The 22,448-nt window shown below is 50.3% G+C and overlaps 1 protein-coding gene across 4 annotated transcripts in view; it reads left to right on the top strand.

Annotated features, from left to right (window-relative positions):
- The window catches only part of ARK2C (arkadia (RNF111) C-terminal like ring finger ubiquitin ligase 2C), a 108,474-nt gene that overhangs the window by 67,323 nt on the left and 18,703 nt on the right, over positions 1 to 22,448 (top strand). For all 4 annotated transcript variants that reach the window (XM_082354649.1, XM_082354650.1, XM_082354648.1 and 1 more), the window contains exon 2: positions 20,760 to 21,075. In XM_082354649.1, coding sequence (XP_082210775.1) covers positions 20,760 to 21,075 — 316 coding nt within the window. The remainder of the gene's footprint in view (positions 1 to 20,759; positions 21,076 to 22,448) is intronic.

Below are 22,448 nucleotides of genomic sequence, written 5' to 3'. Positions count from 1 at the left end.
CACTTAAGGGGGGAAAAAAGGACACGTTGATACGAGATACTTTGACCGAACAGGATGGTGTTCTCGGGAGCAGCCGCCACAATCTAGAATAAACAATCTTCTTTGACTGGTGTCATCTTCTGAGAAGGTGGGAAGGCAGGGCATCAAAGGATGCTTTGAGGTTTGGGGCACATCTACAGGGAAAAGGGGTGACACACTCTTCCTTGGTTTAGTCAAGGACAGAAAAGGAGGGAAGGGACTAAGGCACTGACACTACAAGTTTGGATTTCATAGAGAAAGACTAGTTTGACTCTGGGTCGTTAAGTATCGGGGTGGGGAGGCTAAGAGGCTGTGGACTCCTGGCCACATCTGAGTAGGGTGGAAATTGTGGTGCAGTGGCGGGACTTCTGTACTGGGCGTCAGGTGGCCTGGGTTCCAGCACAGAACTGCTTCTAGTAGCCCAGGGGTGGCTTTCTGCAACTCATTCCTCACCCTGTGTCTTAGCCTTCCCATTAAGTGAAGGATTTGGAGGGCCTTTCAGAGTCTTTGCTTTCTTCACTTCAAGGCATCCTGGAGATCATGGTCCTTCTTTCTCATGACTGTACAATGTTCCCTGAACACACGGTTCACTATTGATGGACATTTGGTTGTTTCAGTCTTTTGCACTTCTTATGAGAAATGGTGCACATTTTGTGTATAAAGCATACATAGCTTTATATGTATGTGTTTACCTGTAGGATACCAGGTGGAGTTACCTGCTGACAAGGGTTGTGCATTTGTGATTTTCATGGCCATTGCCAAATAACTCTCCACAAAGGTTGCACCAAATTAGAATCCTACTGCCAAGTTGTGGGCCCTGCCATTTCACTGATGTGGCGAGTGTGGTGGGCGGGAGGTCTTGACGATCCCTCCAATACACCTTCCACCTCTAAGGTTACATGGCAGGGTCCTGCTCTGCTTCTGCTGCATTTCTTAAGGCACCAAAAGCTTAGCTGGGCTTGGTTTCATGCTCCTCTCCTTGCACCATGCTTTTCTGCTCTCCAGCTGGTCCCAGTGAAAGAGAGAGAGAGAATGAGAATGATTGAATGAGAGAGAGTTCTAGGTGCTCAATGTCTCACCTGTGAGATGCCAGCAACTGTCGTCATTCCAACTTCTGTGTCCACACACCTGGCTCCCCACAGTCAGGGTGGAGGTGGAGGAGGAGCCGGCCAGCCGGCTGTGTGTGTTATGGTGAAGGTCAGAGCCCCTTAGGCCATGAGACTGAAGGGCGAACTCATGGTCCAGTGTCCTGCATACCGCCTTCAGGATCAGGATCATCATTCATCAGCTTCACGAGACTCCTGATTCTTGGTGGAATTTTAACTTTGGGAGGTGTTGGGGCCTAGATCTTGCTTGTGACCTGGAGCCCTGCCTGGAAACACTCAAAGCTGTCACCGATAACCATCCATGGGCTTAGCTCGAGGGAGGGCCTCCCTGACAGACAAACAAGTGGAAATCCATCACAGAGGAAGTGTAAACAGACCCAGAGAGTGGAAGTGCCACTGTCCCCCAGTTTTCATCACTGACGTGGCACATGGTGAACTCGCTTTCTGCATCCTTTCTTCAATTGTCCAGGCTAATAAAAGCGGTCAGCAAGTAATCCCTTGATTTTCTACATGTGCCTTTGTAATGTTTACAGGACCCCCCGGGGTCCTCTCCATACACACTCATTAATTAAACATCTCCTGGGCACCAGTGTGTGCCAGGTGCTGGCTGTGTGTAGGTGGCAGATGACCAAGACCCTGCCTCTACCCTGGGGAAGTTGCTAAGACAAGGCTCCTTGTGACAAAAATGGGGTGGAAAGTGACAAGTGTCATAGACAAGACATGCAACACATGCCTGATGGTTCCAGGCACCCTCCTCCCCAACTTAGTGACAGCTCTCTTACTTTGCCTTCCCCAAGCGTCCAATAATTTCGAGAGTTTAAGGAAGGGAGAGAACCAGAGTAGAAAGGAGAGGACCACTCCATGGAGAAGGTGGGGTGAGGCCTGGCAGGAGAGAGCCGCAGCTCTAGCATTTGCTGGTTTAACAGGGTCACTGGCAAGTTGCTTTGGGCTGGGTGAGTTTGAAAGATGTAGTGACATTGGCTGGAGAAAAGAAAGAGACACATTTCCTAGAGGGCCCTGTATTAGGCCTTTGCTGATGAGGTGATGCCATGCGGCCATGATTAATAGGACACGTATTTCTGGGTCAGTTGATTATTTCTCACCCTTGCAGTAAGAGGGGTTGCATGGAGTCATTTGCATTTTCCTCGCAAATCCCCTTTACTACTGATCCATTCATTTCAACACAGCTTTGTTAAGTACCGACTGTGTGCCAGCAATGAACTAGACCGTGGAAGTCTTGCCTCATGGAGTTGACATTCTATGTGTGTCTTCAACTCTGAGCAAGTACCTATCCCGGGGAGGGTCACTTGTATCTTCGAGAGGGATTCCGAAGGGGTGGAGCTCTACTGGTGGAATCTCAGGCATGGGTCAGATATTTAGGACTGTTCACCCAATGTGAACAAAAGTTGGAGGGTGTTCAAGGAAACCAGATTCAATCAAGTAGCTGGATGTGCCCTAATGATGACCTTGGGCTGGGCCATGTGTGTATGTGACCTTTGCCTCTCCTTGGTCCCTTTCTCCTGGACCCTTGGATGCCCTTTGGGAGGGGAGGGTCTAGGGCACCATGGTGTCCAGCACCCTGGAGTGGCACCCAGGATGCCAGCCTCCCTGGGCTAAAAGCCTCTTGTCAGCAGAGTAATTGGATCTGACTTGCAGCAGGCAGGAAGCAGAGGTATTCAAGTCAGTCGTGCTATTTTTAAACGCCCTCTCTTCCCCAAGTGCAGATCTCAAGCTCAGCAGGAGAGGACGGCTCATCTCATCTCAGAGCCTTGGGAATCAAAGCGCAGTCCCTGCCCCCAAGCTTGAGTCTCCCCACCCCCATCCTTCAAAATCAGATCTCACACTGGGCAACTGTCCATGAACCCTGCCACGACCGCGTGTCCTGGTTGGGGAAAGTGTGGACTCCAGGGGCCTCAGGGTTGTGGAGACACATCCTGGTTTGGGCTGACTGTTCAGCTGGCAGGAGACAAGCCAGCAACCCTGGTCTCTTGGTTGCCTGGCAGCCTCGGAGACTCACCACTGAGCTTGCTGGCAAACATGTCCCTGCCTGTCTGCCACTGTCTTTGCCTCTCAGGAGCAGCTCATAGCTGCCTGTCAGGCTCTGAAGACAGCGGGAGTCAGAGCAGAGAGCAGGCACCCTCCTGCCAAACCTCCCTCTGGGAGCTGATGCAGCTCAGGGTGTGGAGAGGGCCCCCGGGAGGCCGGCGCTCAGTCATGCTGCCCGGGAGGCTGCCTCGTTTGTCTGCTGCTTCTCACTCGCCGCGCTCCTCTCCCCAGCTCCCCCAGCTGCGGGGTCTCTGAGACACACGTTGGCTGTGAAACGTTCCCTCTCCAGGGGAGGCAGGGCAGACAGGAATGGCAATTGCCAAAGGGCCTGACCACCCCGCACTCTCGGAGGAGGACAGGCCACCTCTGCAGGAGCTGTCGTGGAAGTGGAGACGCTGCCAGCAACCAACATGGAGTGCACGCCTTCCATGCTCCAGACGTCACACCTGTGGGCCAGGTGTCACTGTGCCCTGTTACAGATGAGGCCACAGAAGCCCAAAGGGTAGCCCCTGGCCAAGGTCACCGGCAGGTCCTCCCTGTCCCTGACAAGTATTCTCAACTCCCCGACTCCCCACAGAATCCCTGAGGCCTTGGGCCGCTTCAAATGAGGGATGCCTCACGTTCAATACCTCCCTCTCTCTCAGAAGCTGGAGGTGTTCCTGGCCTTCCCGCCTTAGCCAGGCGGAGCTAGGCTCCTTGGCGCTCTGCTAGAGCTTGCTGCTTCGGGGGACAGGTCTTGAACTCAGTTTTCAAAATTGTTTGGTTAAAACATTGCAAGCTGGGAAGCCTGCCAAGGCCTCTTCTCTCCCGAGTGGAATTAGAATAAGGCAGCTGCCTGACCCTGTCCAACGGCCCTGATTCCCAAGTTCACACCCCAAGCACCTTTTGTAAAGCAACGTCACCGGAACCCAGCCTTAACCTGAAGTAGATATGTGGTGACATCCGAGGGGCCCTGGAAAGACCCTTTCCACCACAGAGTACACCTGCTGTGGGTGTCAGGCCTGAACTCACGGCTACAGGGCCTCCCCACGCTTTCTCAGCAGATCTGAGTTGTAGTTTCAGATCGGGGGTGGTGGTCGCTCTGTGGAACAGAGAAGCTCCACAGAACTGAGCCCAAATCCACCTTGCGTCAGCCCTGCCACCTGGGAGGTGTGACAGCAAGGTGTTTACTTTCTTTGCACTTCAGCCTGCTTGTCTTTTAAGTGGGGAGAGACAAAGAGTTGAAATTTGGGGAGAGGAATGGGAGACAGTTGTGGGAGGTCCTGGGAACCTGGGATGAAGGAGGGGGAGGATGAGAAAGGGGGGCAGAACAACCCTGAAGATTGACCACCTTTCCTATTTTGCTATATGGACATTTTTTTATTATTTTATTTTTAAAACTACTCTGTATTTTAACAACCACAAAATACATACACGTCGTACAAAGCTCATATGGCACAAAATGATGTATGCAAACAGATAAAACCCCCCATTCCCCTCCCTCTTCTGCCCTCAGCCACCCAAGGTTTCTCCTCGTGGGGAACCACCGTTGCCAGGCCTCATGGATCCTTCCAGAAATCATCTGAGTATTTGCTTTTGCTGCACATGTGCTGAAATCTAAACCACACAATGTAATTCAAACTGTTACAGCATCCTCAGGTTCTTCCCATCTATGTGCTTGTTGTAACATCTTTGATACTAGGCCTCATTATGTGTAAGTCACTTTACAATTTTCAAGGTGTTTTACCCCACTGTATCTCAAATGAATCCAGGACAATCCTGGAGGTAGAGATGGCAATATCCTTATGCCCATTTTGCAGGTTGGGAAGTGGAGATTCAGAGAGGCTAGGCTACTTGCCTGAGGCCACACAGCGGGTGAGTGATTAAGACCCATTTAAACGTAACTTGCCTTTCCCTTAAGGGAAAATACTTCACTCCCCCATATTGTGTTGGGTATAGAGCAGGTATTTAACAAAAAATAATTGACCTGGTAAACCTGGACTGTGTGTAGGCACTGCCAACAGGCAGGCCTGACTAATCCCAGCAGGCCATGGGGCAGGTTGTGGATACATGTGTACACTCACATACACTCAACACCCACACGCCTCCCCCCCGACTCGGGAAGGGCACATAGCATGTGGAGTCCCTTGCCCTGGCGGAGAGGGAGAGGTGCATTGGTAGCTGGGGAGGGTCTCTTGAGAGGCCATGTTAGGTTTGGTGGGGGCCAGCTTGCCTCCAATAAACATCTTCATTTCATCCACCACAGCCTTACAAATGGGGACTGTGGATGGGATCAGGGCTTGACTGGAGCTACAAGTCCCATGAGGCCTCTAAAGAACCTGGCGACTGGCCTTTATTCTCGGCTCTTGGATACCCTGCTAGCTTCAGAGGACAGCTGGAGCCCCAGAGATGCAGGCTGGTGCAGTTTCAGGGCCTGGGAGAGACCCCGTGTCTCTTCAAAGTGCCCCCACCCCAGGCCTGGATGACCTCGGCCAGAGATTGACATCGGCTAAATGCCCATGGGAGACCTAACCTAAAATTACCAGCAATTTGCCTAAGGAGCCCCCCTCCCCGCCTCCTCAGTGTATCTGGCCCTTTATTGAGAACATACTTTGATGGTGCTGACAGTGAAAGAAAGACAGGTTTGGAATCAGAAAACCAGGCTCCAAACTCCCAGCCCTGGGCCAAATGATGTGGGGTGAGTCTGCCTAACCCTCTGAGCCTCAGTTCCTTCATCTCTAAAATGGGGATAGTGTCATAATTCACCGAGCTGGATGGTTGTGGGGCTGGCTGCATCTGGGAAATGCTTTGTAAGAGGTGACATGATGCACCGGCATTACTGAGACCATCACAGAGGCACCCGTGTGGGGTTCCTGAGGGACCTGGAGCACCTGGGGTGGAGGAAAGACAAGCAGGGAAGCAGAAAACAGTGCCTGAAGCCCTGGAAAAGGACACCAGCCCTGGGTGGAAAGTCAGAACACCCAGTGCTGCACCAGCTGGCTACTCAGGGCTGGGGATTGTCCTCAGCCCTTTTGACTTTGCTGTTGGCATTTCCCCCGCTAATTAACATGTCATGGGGGTGGAGAGAAAGAAAAACTCAAAACAATTGATTTGTTATTTGCTAGCACATCTGGGAAAAGGCTGGGTGTGGGAGGTCAAAACAGGCTAGAAATCAGTGCTTCACGTTCTCAAGGAAACACACGGATCTGTGGGTTTCAATTCTCTGTTGCTATCGCTGATGAAAGCTCTAGGAAATCGAGGTTCAACTGCAAACTCTGGACAGAGTAGAAGGCGGGTGGCGGGGAGGAGGAGAAGCATTTAAAGCTCTTCTGGCTTTGTCAGGAGAAGGGTAAATCGGGGACCTGGCTGGTGCTTAGGGAGCTGATTAATAAGTCGTCTATCGAATGAATCCATCCATCCATCCATTCATCCATCCATTCACCAAGTGTGCACTGAGCACCCAGATTCCATCTAGCCCTTTCCTGAGGGTGCTCTCAGTGTTGCAGGGAGAGAAGACAAGGCTTTTGCTCTGTAAGCATCCAGACTCACATCCAAAACAATCACAGCATAATAAAAAATTGAGTCTCCACCTCAATAAATGGCAACATCGTCTGTATCAGTTTGCATTTTTCTGCGTGAAAACCATTCCAAAGCTTGGCTTTAAGACAACAACCATCTATTCAGCTCACAATTTAGTGGGTTGGGCTCAGCTGGGAGTTCTTTTGGTCTTATAGGGTTCACTTATATTTTTACGATCAGCTGGGACAGACTGCTCTGAGATGGCCTCAGCTGGGAACTTATCTCTGCTTCACATGCTCGTTCATCCTCCAGTGGGTTAGCCTGGGCTTGGTCATATGGGAGTCTGAATGAGAGTGGAAATGGCAAGGTCTTTTGAGGCCCAGGCTCAGAACTGGCATGATGCCACTTCCACTACATTGGTCAAAATCAGTCATATGGCGAAGCCCAGATTCAAGAGGTGGGGAAATAGATTCCGCCTCTTGGTGGGAGGGGCTACAAAGTCACCTTGCAAGGGGTGTGCATACCAGGAGGGAAGGATTGGGGCCACTTTTGCAAACTGTTAACACACCATCCTTCTCGTTGCTCAGGACAAAAGATCTGGAGTCCTTGTCCTCTGTCTATCATGTTCCATGTCCAATCCATCCAAATCTGGTCACCTCTACCCTTGACATATGTTTTGGATGTGACTGCCTCTTTTTCTCTCTGCCCCATTCCCACCCTCGTCCAAGGAACAATCATCTCTTTCTTGGTCTCTGTTTCTGCCCTTTTGTCCCTGTAGCCTGTTCTCAATATGGTGGCCAGAGGGAGTCAAATTTTTTCACTTCTCTGCTCAGACACCCTCCTTTGGCTTCTAATCTCACTCAGAGTAAAAGCCAACATCTTATAATGGCCAATGAGGTCCTGCATGATCTCAATATTTATTGAGCTCCCAATATTTATCTCACCTAAATTCCTACCACTCTCCCCTATCTCACTCTGCTTCAACCACACTGGCCTTCAAATGCCGGGCACACTCTCACCACAGGGTCTTTGCACCTGCAGTTCTGTCTGCCTGGAAAACTCTTCTCCTGATATCTTCATGCTCCTTCAGCTCTTTATGGAAAAGTCACCTTCTCAGTGAAGGCTCATCTTGCCATCCTGTCTAAAAATTAACCCCCCGCCTACTCATCCTCCTTCCCTGTCGGTTTTCTCCCTAGCTCTTATCATCATCAATAAATGACATATTTTCTTTTATACCTACTTACTGTCTAGACCAGCACTGTCCAATGGAAATACAATGTAAGAAATATAAAATTTAAAATTTTCTAACAGTTACATTTTAAAAAGTATGGAAGTTATTTTAATAATATACATTATTTAATTCAATATATCCCAAACTTATCATTTCAACATATAAGTCATTTGCAAAGTTTTTAGTATTTTTTACATTTTTTTGTTGGTACTAAACCTTTGAAGTCTGGTGCTTATTTTACACTGACAGCCTTTATCAATTTGGACTAGCCACATTTCACGGGGTGAACTTTCACACGTGGTGACCACACAGGGCAGTGCAGGACGAGATCACAGTCCCATGAGGGCACACGTTTTTGACTGTTATTCACGGCTAATCCCAGCATTAGAACAGTGCCTGGCAAGTGATAGGCATGCAGCAAATATTTGGTGAGTGGATAAGTCAAGTTTAAAGTCAAATGCAATTGGCCAATCAAATGCATGTGGCCAGACAGCATTAGACCCAGAAAAGACCTGTTGTCTGGCTGTCTTCATCCTTAGGGCTGCAGGGGCAGAGCTGTGAAGGAGATAAAGTCAGTCTTTCTCTCCCAGCTTTGCCACCTAACTCAGCATCTCCATGACTTTTCCATTCTTTCTGGACAGAGAGAAAGCCTTGCAAGTTCATCCACACCCAACATTAAGGACTTAATGTGATACCCTCTTGGGGACGTTTGCATCTTAAAAGCAGGAGTGAGAGAGAGTAATGCTTAATCCAAAGCAATGACTCCCTCCTGGAGAATTTTTGCCTCCAGTGGGAATGTTATTACCGGCCCATGACTACCTCTCGTGTCCTAAGTTCACCCCAGGAGCGGCAGGCCAGCCAGGGTGCTTCCGTTGACAGGGAGGTCTTGGGTGGTGGTTGGTTGCTGGGTGCCCTGGCCACTGGCCTCTGGCTGCGATTTCACTGTAGACCGTGCCTGGGGCTTGATGGGGAGAGGGGGGACTTGGAAGAAGTAGGTCTTCCCTGAGCCTGTTCCTTGCAGCCAGCCCAGTGGAGGGTGAGAAGCGCTTGTCCTCTGTAAGGCACTTCCACAGCTGGCATCTTATAGTCACCCTGTCAGGTGGCCAGGTGAGCCACTATGCACTCATTTTGCATATCAGAAAGCTCAGTGAAGAGCTAGGAAGTGAAGTGCCTCAGCTGCTCTCCTGAGGCACAGTCTTGGCCTGTGGGGACTCTTGGTCCAACTGGGGGGACCTGGTCAAAGGGACATTGGCCTGGGGTGATACCTACGCAGGACACCAGGCGATGAGCCGAGTGGACATGGGCACAGCCAGACATGGCCTGCCTGGGGTAGGGGGCGGTCATGCTGGTGGAAGCAGATGCCATCACAGGCCAAGCCAGGGCCAACAGAGTCCCCTGAGGTGATCCGAGAGGGGCCTTTGCTGTTTTCGGCATCTGGGGCCTGCTAGTTCTGAGATGGTGACAGCACGGTCTTTTCCAGGCATCGTCTCCCTCCTGCGCTCCTGTCTCTTCCCTCTCTCCCTTTAGACGTCCCCCTTCCTGTTCTCTCCTACAGCCACTCTCCTGCCTTCCTTTCTCCTCTCTCATATATTTCAACCAACGTCCTCCCTCACTCCCTCCTCCCCCCCCTCTGTCACACACACACACCCACACACACACCGCATCCCAGGGTGCCAGACCGAGGTGCCCATGGGCAGTAACAGTTGGGAATCTAATTTAATTCCCTCTGGCTCACTCTGAAAGCAGGTACACCCCACCCGCTGGAGGAATTTAATTTCAGGGCACGGGGAGGCCGGGAGCCCCCCACACCCTGTGCCTAGACTCACTGGCTGTCATCTGAAATCCCACCATTAGGACTTCATGATGTGGCCTTGCTAAAACATGACTGCTCCTGGGGAAAGCCATCGTTGCACGTCTGTCATTGCCCATCACAGTGAGCGGGCCCTGAGAGCCAGGCTGGCAGCAGGGCGGAGGAGGCACAGGAGAACACGGAGTCAGAAGGAACAGAACTCTCCTTGGGGAAACGGGAGACCGAGGAATGATGTTACCCTCAGTCCTGCCCACAATAGTCCTAGGGCTGGGACTTTGTGTGGGTGTAACCTGTGTGCTGCAAACCTCAATAGAGTCCTAGTCGAAGTGGCTTTCTGAACTTGGTCTGCCTATTTTGGATACCAGGCAATGCTAATGGGAGATGGGCCCAGGTAGCCGCCCTGACACTTCTTGAAAGTTGTTGAGGCTTGGGTTTTTTTTTTTTTTTTTTTAATTTACTTGAGTCGTTATCAAGAATATTAGAAGATTATCTAAACTCATGACCTAGGACGAACTACATATGGTTTACAAGAAAGCTAACCAGTGCCGTCAACAGTGCAGACCCCTCCCTCCTTGGTCAGGAATGGCAGGAGGCTTTCTGTTCTGGGGTTGAAAGCACTTCTTCTTCTGGGTTCGTTGGTTGTAATTCACACTGACCAGCTGGTGTGCTGGGTCACCCCAGTCCACGTTGGATTTGCAACTGGATCCCTAGACTCGCTGACAGAATTCCCAGTCTTTCTGTCTGCAGCGTCTCCCACATCAGTCTTTCTACGTTACACTTTACCTCCTGAGTCACATTTGTTCCTCTGCTACCATGAAACCCCCCAGTGCTGAAATGCTGGGAGGCAGCTGTTTTGCACACTCCCAAGGCTTTTAGCAAGATGCTACTTCCTACATGTTCAACAGTTCATTTCCCTCCTTCCCTCCCTCCCTCCCCCCTTCCTTCCTTCCTTCCTTCCTTCCATGAGTTCTTACTACGTATTAAGATCTGTGCCAAGCTCTAGGAATACAGGTGCATGAGATAGAGCCAGGTCCTGCCCTCATGGGGTGAGGTCTTCTGACCATAGATACCCTCTACAAAATGCCCTTTTATGACTATAGTGGGAATGTTTTCATAGAGCTCCTTGGCATTAGATAGAAAAAAGGATCTTCTGGGATGGAAGATGCCGAGAAGACTGCCCCATTACCTACAGGCGCTTTCCTCTTGTGTAATTGCATCCTGTCTCTAGCTGACCTCCCGCTCCTGGGCTCCCTTCCCTTATCCCTGGTTTGCAACCACAACTGGAGAACTGGTCCTTTGCTGCTTGCTGGAAGTTTGCTGTTTCATTGTCTCATGCCCATGAGCAAGTAGGCTTCCTTAGGATGGGAAGTTCCCTCCCAACCGTGCTTTGAGAGCCAGGAATTCAGTTCCTCAGAAGAAGCTGAGCTTTTCATTAGAGATCAAAGGCTGGCCCCGGGGAAGCATTCACAAAGCGGCTGTAAAGAATCCCTCTGGTCATATCACTTCCTTTCTAGGCCGTTTGTTCCCATTGGTCAGGGAACCAAACTACGCAGAGGGAGGAAAGCAGACCTCTGGCAGCCAAGAAACTGAGCCAGGGAATAGGCTTCTTTGGGGTGATCAACTGGAGCAAAAGAGGTTAATTCGATTTACCTGGAGTAAGGAAGGAAGCCAGAAAGAACAGTCTAGGAAGCTGGGTTCTGGGCAGATGACCCACTTTCCATATTCTTCATCTCTGATTTCTCTGGGTTGCACTCAAGTAGTTAGCTCACGAGGTATACCCCAGCCCCTGGTCCTGCCATTCAGACATCCCACAATTTGCCCCCTCCTCCATCTTTCCTGTACCACCTCTCTAACCATCTGGCATCTGAGTGGTTCACAAAGGATGCATTACCTAGCAACATGAAACTTGAACGTGTCCCAAGCTGGAGAAGTTGGTGGGGGCTGCTGGGAGGCTCAGAATATGCAGGAAACAAAGTTCTGAGCGGTATCAGTGCAGACGGAAGAGGAGGCTCCTGGGGCCATGTTGAGTAGAAGAGGGAGTCTGTCTTTGGACGCCTGCCTGTGGGTTGCTTCTCCTCCTTGCGTCTGCAGGCTTGGGCCCTGAGTACTCCGGTGTGCTCTCTGCTTGCTGCCATGTTCCTTCCTCCTTTCCCCATCACCCAGACCAGCCTTTCTGTGCTTTCAAAGACCAGTTTGGCCTAACTATGCTCAGGCAGGGGGTAGATGTTGCAGTGAATTTGCATCATCTCATGGTGGGCACAGAAGGGACCCTGGAGGTGCTCCGGGCCATCTCCCCCTCCAGTGTTCACACTTCTCTGCTGGCAGCTAGCCAGCCTCTGCATGGACACGACCAGTGATGAGGAACCTTGGAGGACAAAGTGAATTCTAAGAAATGTCTTCCTATGTTGACCCAGATCTACCAGAAAGAGCTAATCCCTTTGCCTGCAGCTATTATCTGACCCTGAGTCTCCTCTTTGCTGCTCACACCCAGATTCTTCAGCTGTTCCTCCTCTTAGACAACTCAAGTCCCCTCCCAACCTTGGTCTCCTCATCAGACTCCAGTTTATCCCCGTCCATGTTAACACAAGGTGCCCAGAATTTGTGCCAAGACCCCAGAATTTTCCTCCGTCCCCCTTTATCAGTTAAACCCTATGAATTGTATGATCTAAAGCTTTTCACAGGATTTCCAGGGACCCTGCAGGAGTTGCCTGTGACAGGAGCACCCAATGGGCTGGAAAGACCTTGGTCTACTGCATTAAAGTTGGGGCTTGTCCTTGGCATTTTCTCAGGCCAGGGAAGAGGCCTGGGGCTGCTGGTCAATGTGGACTGGGCCGAACCTATGCGACGTCAGCCACCACGGCCATTTCCCAGCACCTCTCACAGCAGAGGTTCAGACTGCTTCCCCACGGGCACCAGCAGCTGGTCCCTCGTTATCTCATGGTTACTAGGAAGGAAAGGCTTCCTCCTGGGGGAGCTTGGGATGGAGATGGGCATGGGGAGGGGAGGTGGGACCACCAGGGCCTGGGCGGTCGGGTTCCTCTCTCTGGGGTAGCATGTGTGGTTGGGTGTGGGCATATGAGGAGCTGGGCGCTGGGCAGGGCGACTCTGAAATGCGGCACAAGGTGGAGCACACTGCACTGGGACTCAGGAGGCCTGGACTCCAGTCCCAACTCGGCCATAACGACCTGGGAGCCCTCGGACAAGCCACCCCCCATTTTCCAGCCTCCTCGGGGTTCTCATCCTGTAGATCAAAGGCTGTATGATCTCTTAGCCTCATTTAGCTTGAATATTCGATAATTCCATGAAGAACTGTATTTCCTTGCTAGCTAATAATCTAATACTTAACTTTTCCAAGATAACGAAGGTCTTTTTTCTCTTTTTTCCTTCCTTCTTCCTTTCTTCCCTCTCTTCTTCACGCCTCCCTGTCTCTTTCTCTTTCCTTCTCTCACTTTCTTGCATTCTCTCTCCCTCCCTTCTTGGAAGTTTCCTTAATCCTTCTAAGAACAAAGGACATTTACTGCATGGTATTTGTCCTGAAATCACTCACTTTACAGCTGATTATTGGAGATAAAATTTGTCCAGAAATAAAATGCCAAGTATAATAGGCAAATGCCACAAATCTGATGGAGAGAAGAGTTTCATCCGCTGGGAGATTCCATCCCAGAGTTAACATCTGCCCTGGGTGGTCTAGGTTGGACAGAATGCAACAGCCCTGGGAGGTAGGGTATGGGGCCAGGGGGCAGGTAAGACCCCTGGGGGTCCAGGAGAGGTGAGAGGGAAGGTCACAGGGAGCAGTGAGAGAGAGAGGCCAGAAGGGGCGTGTGCAAGGGATGGAACACTCAGAACTGGCTTTAGGATGATGTGACAGCCATTGGAAGATGGATTTAGAAGTTCAGCACCGGTCTACTCTGCCTCTCCCTGCTTTGAGCTCAGTTCCGGTGCTGGACATGGGACAGAATACACAGGCTTGTCCCAACAGGAGGGGGGGCAGGAGACCTGGGTCTGGCCTGGCCTGTTGGGGGACTCCGGGGGCAGTCACAACACTCAGTGCGCAAGGTCTTCCTGTGCTTCTTACTTGGCTTCCCCGCGAGCAAGAGGAGAGGCCAGGCCAGAAGATGCCTGTGGCCCCTTCAGCGGAGAGATGTTAGCAGGTGTGTAGCATCAGGTGCATCATTGTGGGTCATGGTCTCGGAAACTGAGGCCCAGAGAAGTCCAGTGTCCTGTCTGGTCTGACAGCGAGGGGAGGCACCCAGGCCTCTAAGACGGAGCCCTTACACCGGGTGACTCTGCCTGGCTCTGAAAGCCTCTTTGGTAGCAGAGGCCTTCCTCCCAGGCCTCTTGTGGGCAGAAATCTGCTTTCAAAAAACTCGTTTTCTTTGTTGCTTGAGAGCTGGCTTTTCAGAGAGTAGTAGACTCTGACTCCAGCCCAGCTTCAAGGAAGTGCTCAGCAGAGACAAATATCAGCCTCCTGTCCCTGCTGGCTGGCTGCCCTCCATCCCGGGGCCTTTGGGAGGGGCTCTCTTTGGCCCTCCCCTCCCTTGTGACTCTGCTGTGGGCCCCGCCCTCCTGTTCTGCCCCCACCTCTAAGGGAGAGTGATGCGGGTCAATGACCTGAGGACAGCGGGAATCTGACGCCTGAGAACTGGCCTGGGGAGGACAGGACCTGCCAGATTCCCTGGAGATGCGGAAAGGTTTGGTTCCCATCCTATTCTCCCAGGGTCCTGCATCCCTGGGAGGAGTGGGGGACGTTCGGCCTGGTTGGCCCGTGGGTCTGCAACCTTGTCCCTGAGGCCCCCGCTGGCAGAAGGCAGTTACCTGGGGCACTGGGGTGGGAGGCAGGCCCCCCCTGATCCTTGCCCCCAGCACTGCCTGCTCTTCCCCTTCCCTCTTCACCTGAGGGTTTGAAGGCAGTGCCTCTCAGCCCTGGAGTCTAAAGGATGAAAGCCGCGTTACCTTGAGGTGACCAAGTTGGTGCAGATTAGAATACAGCTAGAATATTCCTCCAGCTCAGGATGCTGCCTGCTTCGGAGAAGCCTATCAGGCCACATGGCTCTGCTGTCTCCACCGACGTTTCTGGCTTTCTGACTTGTTGGCCTGGCTCCTCTCAGCTCCCACCCAGGCCCAGCTCTGAGGCTCCTCTGGCCCCCTTGTCTCCATCCCCGTTGTCCCCAGGAAACCTGGACCGGCCCAGAGTGTCCTCTGGGTGTCCAGGCCCTGTTCCTGCCCTGCTCTCCTCCTCAGCAGGGCCCCTCACTTTATCAAGCCTTCTAGTTCCCTGGCTCTGCCCCTCCCTCCCATTGACAATTGGCTTTCAGGAAAGACCTCAGTTCAAATCTCTGCTCTGTCATTTATCAGATGAGTGTCAATGAACCTTCCAGAGACTCGAGACCTCTGTCACTGTCATCTCCACCCACCTTGCCCATAGCCTTTGGCCCGCACGTCCTCCGCTTCTCTTTTACCTTCCCTTCCTCATGGGGCTGTGTGGTTTCTGCTGTTCCGCCCCCTCTCCAGCTGCCAGCCTCTCTGGCTCCCTGCCCATGAGGCACGAATCAGCCACCAGCTCTTGTGGAGCGCCTGCGTGTGCCAGGTGGCCGTCAGGCAAGCCCCCGCACAGTGGCCTCCCCCTGCCCCAGCCCTGCCTTGCCTTGCTCAGGCCCCCGGGGGGCACCCCTGCTTGAAGGTGCTGCCAGCTAGCTCTCGGGGGTCCTCCCAGCTAGCTCTCAGGGGGGTCCTATAGCATCAATTTCCAGAATTCTAAGGTGCACATGTTTTTCTACACATTTCTGAAACTAATTTGTGTCTTACACTTGCTGTGTTTCTTTAATGTGGTGTTTTTTAAAAAATGTAACCCCTCTTTCTCCTCACTCCCTAAGAATGCTATTTAGTTCATGATGAATCCTCCAATTGATGGCATTTCAGTCCTGGGGAAATAAGATAAATGGATAATATATTCAAGGACACCTGGAGATTATTTTTTTAACCCAAAGGAGTAACTCTAATGGGAAAAATTGTAGGTTGTTTGTTGATGGGGGCATTTGGGGATGTGTTACTCAGCTGTCACTGGTCCCTGGGTTGTCATGGGCCCGACTAGTCTACCCTGAGAACTTCACTCCTCTGGTCTTAGAGACCGAATACTGCAGCTGCTACTTTCACAGACCCTACAGCACACAGGGTTGGGGAGAGTCAGGGGCCCCAGAACGGATGTCTCCTGCCTTTAATGCCCTTCTGAGCAGAGCTGATGAGACTGAGAACCCTCTGGGGATGGAGATGACAGGGGAGAGGGGCACAAAGTCCCAGAACAGAAGTCAAAGGACTTTTGCAGGTAGAAATTGCCTGAAATATTATGAGACATATAGATCCTTTTGTTCACTTTTCTCTTGCTGTCCATCCAGGAGAGAGGCCAGCTGTTCTCACTGCCCAGTGCAGCAGTTGAAGGACACAGGTTACAGGAGAGTGGAAACCTCTCCAGGGTGGCGGTCGGTCCTCTCCCTAATGGGCCTCCATAGAAACCGGAAGGGCCCCCCTCACGGGGTGGGCGCCCTCCTGGCAGGAGGGGCTTGTGGGAGGGAGGCAGCTGCTGTTCCTGGTGGTGGGAGAGGCTTCACCAGCCCCGAGGGGGGAGGACGCTGGCCTGCTCTGCCTGCCCAGCCCTTGTGCACTGCAGCTTTAAAACCTGGAGCTCACCGGGGCCTACTTGCCACTCTCTTTCCCTCTCTATTTCAAATCAGTTTGCCTTCAGCCAGCCCCAGTGCATCAGTCCCCTCGAGCCACTGCTTTTCCCTCGGTCCCTCCAGCAGTCAGCCAACCAGGTATTTGCTGAGTGCCAGCTCCAGGGAGGTGCGTGGGGATCCAGAAACAGCAAGACAGGAAGCTCAGCCAGCTGGGGGCGGTGAGTGTGAAGAAACAGCTCAAGGTAGCTACTGCCAGGTGCCAAATGAGTGGTAGTGACAGGGCCTTCTACAGGAATGCAGAGGAGGAAGGCGTCCCTGGGGGCTGGCAGGCAGGGGAGGCATTTCTTGAGTTGCTGAGAGATGACCTTTAAAGACAGGGAAGGCAGCAACCAGCATGAGCAATGGCCCCGGGGTGGGAATGTGCATGGAGTGTCTGGAGATTTGATGTCTGGAGTGTCTGGAGATTTGATGTCAGGGAGGGCTTGGGCGGTGGGGATCAGGGGGATGGAGCTTGAGGATCAGGCTAAGGGGTGTGCGTCTCACCAGTAAGCAATGGGGACTCCCCCTCCGAAGGCAGACCAGTTAGCAAACTTGGCTAAAATTCTTTGCTCTATGTATGGAGTTGGTCTTTTCCTTTTGGAGCTGCGTTGTCCAACACGGAAGCCACTAACCACAAGTGGCTCTCCGAACTAAGGTGTGTTGTAAGTGCCAGATGTACACTGGATTTTGAAGACTTAATATGAAAAAAAACCTAATGTAAAATATCTCAATATTTTTTTATATTGAGTACATGTTGAAACAATATTTTGGATATACTGAGTTATATAACATATACTATTAAAATTAAATTCACCTGTCTCTTTTTACTTCTTTAAAGGTGGCTACTAGAAAATTTACAATTACATATGTGGCTCACATTGTAATTTAATAGACAGTGCTGGATTGGAGTCTTTACAATATCCTTTTTTTTTTAAACCCCATTCCCTTCCTCTGCAGTCATGCCTGTCTTTCACTGTGTTAGCTTTCGACAGCTCTCCTTTCCCTTCTTGCCCTCCTTCCTTTGGTCATGCGGACCTTCTCCTCCTTTTTTAAGGTATGATAGATGGTGGTGAGGGAGAAGGGGGAATCCAGAGACTGCTTGCTCAGGCTACAGCCCCTGGACTCATGGAAGCCAGAATTCACCAGGCAGAGGAGGCCCTACTGATCTGGAATGCTTGTGGGAATTAAGGTTCTAGATCATTCTTTTCTGGCTCACTTGCAGTGAGCCAGAAATACATTTTATTTCCATTTTGTTTTGCAAATATTTATTTTTAAAAGATTAAAAAAAATCTATCAATGACATGCATGTCATTTACAAAGTCAGATAGCTCCAATATAAGACACATTTAGTAAAACAGCAGTTGTCTGCCCCTTGCCCTCCCCACCCTAGTCCCACCACTAGAAGCTCAATATTTCCAACTCTTCTTCAAGTATTTACTTCCTGAAATACATAAATTACTAAGTAAACTTCTCAATAAATTATTTTACTGCTCTTTGTTAATTTTTCAATTTTGACGTTGTCTATTTTCTTCTTATTATGGCAGAAATGTCCTTTTCTGTTCTAAAATAGTTTATTAATGCTTGTTGTATTATTAATATATAAATATTGTTCACTGCTGAACCAAGTAGTATGTAATAATTACACTTTCTGAACAACTTTTTCTCTTCCTAGAGGTAATAAGTGCCTGCTTTCTGTGACATTTTTACAAATTCTTACCAAATGCTCTACAAAATTGGAAAATTCCTTCAAATACTATTTTCATGTGGCCACATCTGATGGTAATGTTATATTTTTGATCCACCCCCCAGCTACCCCTCAGAGCGCCCTCCCTCCTCCCCACCTTGAAATGATTGCTGGAGGCCCTGTACAGCCACGTGCTTGGGAAAGCCCCCTCTTTCAGGGGTCACCCCCTATTTCTTTGCTCCTTTCTTTTGGTTTGCATCAGTAGTTCTTTGAGAAAGGGTGTGAGAAGATTAATTTTTTTGAGACCCTCCATGGTTGAAAATGGCCTTATTCTACTCTCATGCCTGATTGTTTGGCTGGGCACAGAATTCTAGATTGAAAATCTTCCCCCGACACAACTTTGGCACCTTGAAAGCAGTTGCTCTACTGTTTTCAAGCTTCCAATGTTGCTCTTGAAAAATCTGGTGCTATCCTGCTTCCAGACCCTTCGAATGGGACCAGTTTGCTTTCTCTCTGGAAGGTGTCAGAATCATCTCTCTGCCCCACTGCTTGGACATTTCCCAGGGAGATGCCTTGGTGTGTGGTTCTTCTCCCCCCCCTCCATTTTGCTGGGCACTCAGAGGGCCTTTTCTATCTAGAAACTGACCGGCAGTTCTGGGAAATACTTTAAATAATTTTTTTCCATAATTTTCTCCATTCTTTCTTTCTTACTAGAAAACTGTGGAATCGTCTGACAGCATCCTTCAACGTTGGCATCTTTTTCCTCAACTCCTTGTTTTCTTGTTCTGCTTCCTGGGAAATCTCCCCAGCGTTATCTTCCAACCCTTCTGCTGAATTTCAGATTTCACCTCTCATATTTTTAATTTCCAAGAGCTCTCTTGTTTTTTCATCGCTCCTTTTAAAGGAGCTTGTTGTTGTCTCATGGATCCAACATCATTTTTCTGAGGATATTAATTAAAGTGTTTTGAAGTTTATTTTTTTCGGATCCTTGCATTACTTCTGTTCCTCTGAGTTTATTTTCTTTTTCTTTTTCTTTTTTTTTTTAATTTAGTGTATTCTTTCTCTCTTTTCACTTTGTAATCTTCCTCAAGAGACTGGTCATCCTTGGCCTTCTGTTCATATTGAAGAGTAGGTCGCTAATAACTTCCAGAATCTGTGTGTGTGTGTGTGTGTGTGTGTGTGTGTGTGTGTGTGTGTATGGATATGGACCTTTCAACTTATGGGCTTTATTATGGAGTCGCCAGCTGGGGACTCAACCATTTTACGGGGTACTCCCAACCAGAAGGAACTGTAGAGCTATTTCTGGGGCCAGTTTCCAGCCTGGGGCTGTGGGGTGTGTAGGGGAGGGGCACCTGAGTGGCAGCACCCTCTGAACCAAGTGGCAGAAGGGAGCAGGGGATTCCAAAGTTCCATGTATAAGGCTTTCACTTAACCCCCCCTGTTTGAGCACGGTGCTGGACCCCTGTCCTCCTCTACTGGAGGCTTTCTGGCTCAGTTTCCCTGCAAAATGCCAGGGCGAGGGAGCGGCCATCACTGCCCTGCATGGGAGAGGGGAGATGCCCTGGGCAGAATTGCTCCTCATACAGACTGGCCACCAGCCTCCCTGTTCTCAGCGCCGCCATCTCTCCTGCCACCACGGGAGTTGTCCTGACCCTTCCAGCACGTGTGGCAAGATCTGTCCGCTTCTCGTTGACTACGCCTTCATTAGGTGCTTGGTTTCCAATTCCTCAGCTCTGCTAATTCCTCCATCTGCTTTCCACCTTCCAAAAATCTGTTGACATTTGTTGCCTGCTGATGTCACCTCTCCTGTTCTCTCTGTCCTTGTCTGTTTATTTTCTCTTTATGCCTTTGCTCTCATTTCAGTGGGGTTTGGGAAGGAGCAGATATATGTTGAACCTGCCATATTTAGCAGGAAGCCTCTGTAAAGCTTCCTGAGGTGCCAAGTCCACTTCCTTCCTTATTAAAGGACTCCAGCGCTGAGAGCTGGATCTTTGCTTATGGAAAATTTGTAAGGCTTTGTCATCATCAAGGTCAATGTTATTTAGAAGGTAGTGGAGACTAGATTAAATGCAGCGTAAGCCCAGCTTATTGCTGGAAATCTTTGCTTTTAAATAAATTATAACAAATTATTTCATTATTACTTAAAAATTTTGTGGGATTAGTTTTTTTATTTTTCTTAAAATTGCATGGAAAACAACTTCTGGTTGTTTTCTCTTTGGAAATTTGGGCTCCCTGTCGGCTGGGTCCTGGTTAGCCAAGTCTTCAGTAAAGTTCAGAGCTTGACTAGGCTGGACTAAATTTTCTCTAGGCATCTATTTAAAAAGGTAGTAGGGTCAATAAGGTTGCATGGGAGAAATTCAAGAAAGCCAAACTGCCTCCAAGGACCTTAAAATTCCTTTAACAAGTGTGTTAATTTAAAAGAGGATTCTTATCTATTTATTAAACAAAATACTCACCCCCCCCCCCCCAACACATACTGCACAGAGCCTTTACTAGGGAGCACCGATGATCATTTGTATACAAAAATGATGACACTGTGTGTTCTAATGAAGGTCTCGAGTTTCACCAGCTGCAGCTTGGGGGTAGGGGGAGACGGGGTCTGTGGGAGAGGGGAGCAGGGCTGGTCCTCATGGAGTCTTTGTCATTGCTTCTCCAGGTGCCCCCTTTCAAAGGTCTCAGCATCCTCACGCTACCTCCTGCCGCCACTTCCATCTGGGCCCCCCCCAGCCGCAGCAGCTCGCTCCCGACTTCCCCCTGGCCCACCCGGTGCAGTCGCAGCCGGGCCTCAGCGCCCACATGGCCCCGGCCCACCAGCACAGCGGCGCCCTGCACCAGTCGCTGACCCCGCTGCCCACCCTGCAGTTCCAGGACGTCACAGGTCCCTCCTTCCTACCTCAGGCCCTGCACCAGCAATACCTCCTGCAGCAGCAGCTCCTGGAAGCCCAGCACCGCAGGCTCCTCTCGCACCCCAGGTGTGTGTGCTACCTGGGCGGGGGCGGGGGCGGGGGCGGGGCGGGGCGGGGGCGGGGGCGGGGCGGGGCGGGGCCGGGGCGGGGCCCAGCGCTGGACCCCTGGCTTCTGCCCTGCCAGGCTTGGCCAGCAGTCAGTCACCAAATGAGTCTCTGTGTAGGAGGCAGCTTTTGCTCCACTTAGAGGCATTTGTTTCGGGCAGTGAGCTCTGCCTTAACCTGATACGGGTTCCCTCTGTTGCTAGTGCGTGTCCCTGTCATATCGCCCAGGTAACTGGTCAGGAGCTGGGTAAGTGGTGGGCTAGGATGCTCACAGTGGACTTTTCAACGCTGTGGGAGACTAGACTAGGGGACCCCTCACGTCCCCTCAAACTTCATGGCCACCAGATTCTAATATTGGAGGTCCCTAAGGGATACATCAGGACAGGGCTGGGTCCGCCCTGCCCTCAAAGAGCCCACCGTCTGGTTGGAGAGACCAGCTATGAAACAAGTGCAGAGTAAAATGAGACAATACTAATCAAATGGGGCTGAAGTAGCTGTGGGATCCTGGGCAAGTCACTTCACCTCTCTGAGCCTCAATTGTTAAGAGAAGGAGCTGTACAAGTTAAGTGGTTCTCAAACATTTTTGTCTCAGGACCCTTTTTACACTCTGAAAAGTTACTGAGGATTACAGCAAGCTTCTGTTTATGTGGGTTATGACTATTGATACTTACCCTATTAGAAATTAAAACTGAGAAATTTAAAAATACTTATTAATTCATTTAAAAATAACAATAACAAAGTTATATGTTAACACCAATATTGTTTTTCAAAAAATAGCTGTAAATCTAAATCAGTGAAAAGAGTGACTTTTTAAAAATACATATTTACAAATCTTTTTCATGCCTGGCTTAATAGAAGATGGCTGTGTTCTCAAGTCTTCTTCTGCACTCAAATGTGGCAGAATCTCATGTCATGTAGTTTCTAGAAAATTGCACTGTTCACTTGTGAGAGAATGAGTGTGAAAAAGCAAATAACATGATAGTATTATTATGAAAATCATTTTGACCTCGCAAACCCCATGAAGGGGTCTCAGGGACTGCCAGGGGTGCTTGGAGCACACTTTGAGCACCTCTGGACTTGATGATCTTTAAGGCCCCAAGCGTCCATGTCTATAGAGGTTGGGGTGCCTGGGACAGAAGGTGAGTGCTGTAGGAGGTCAGAGGAAGGAGAGGTCACCATGATCTGGAGTGTTCAGGGAGGCCTTCCTGGAGGAGGTGGCTTTGCCCTGGGTCATGAAAACTGGGAAGAGTGTGGAGAGGGTGGAGGAGAGGAGAAGAGCATGGTGGGAGCAGAGGGGGTGCACAGAGGTGGGAGAGCCTACAGGAGGCCGGTCT

Source organism: Balaenoptera borealis (genome assembly GCF_965194805.1).
Source record: "Balaenoptera borealis genome assembly, chromosome: 14".
Classification (NCBI taxonomy): Eukaryota; Metazoa; Chordata; class Mammalia; order Artiodactyla; family Balaenopteridae; genus Balaenoptera; species Balaenoptera borealis.
Note: the sequence above shows the minus strand (reverse complement) of the source record. Positions and strands in the feature narration are given on the sequence as shown.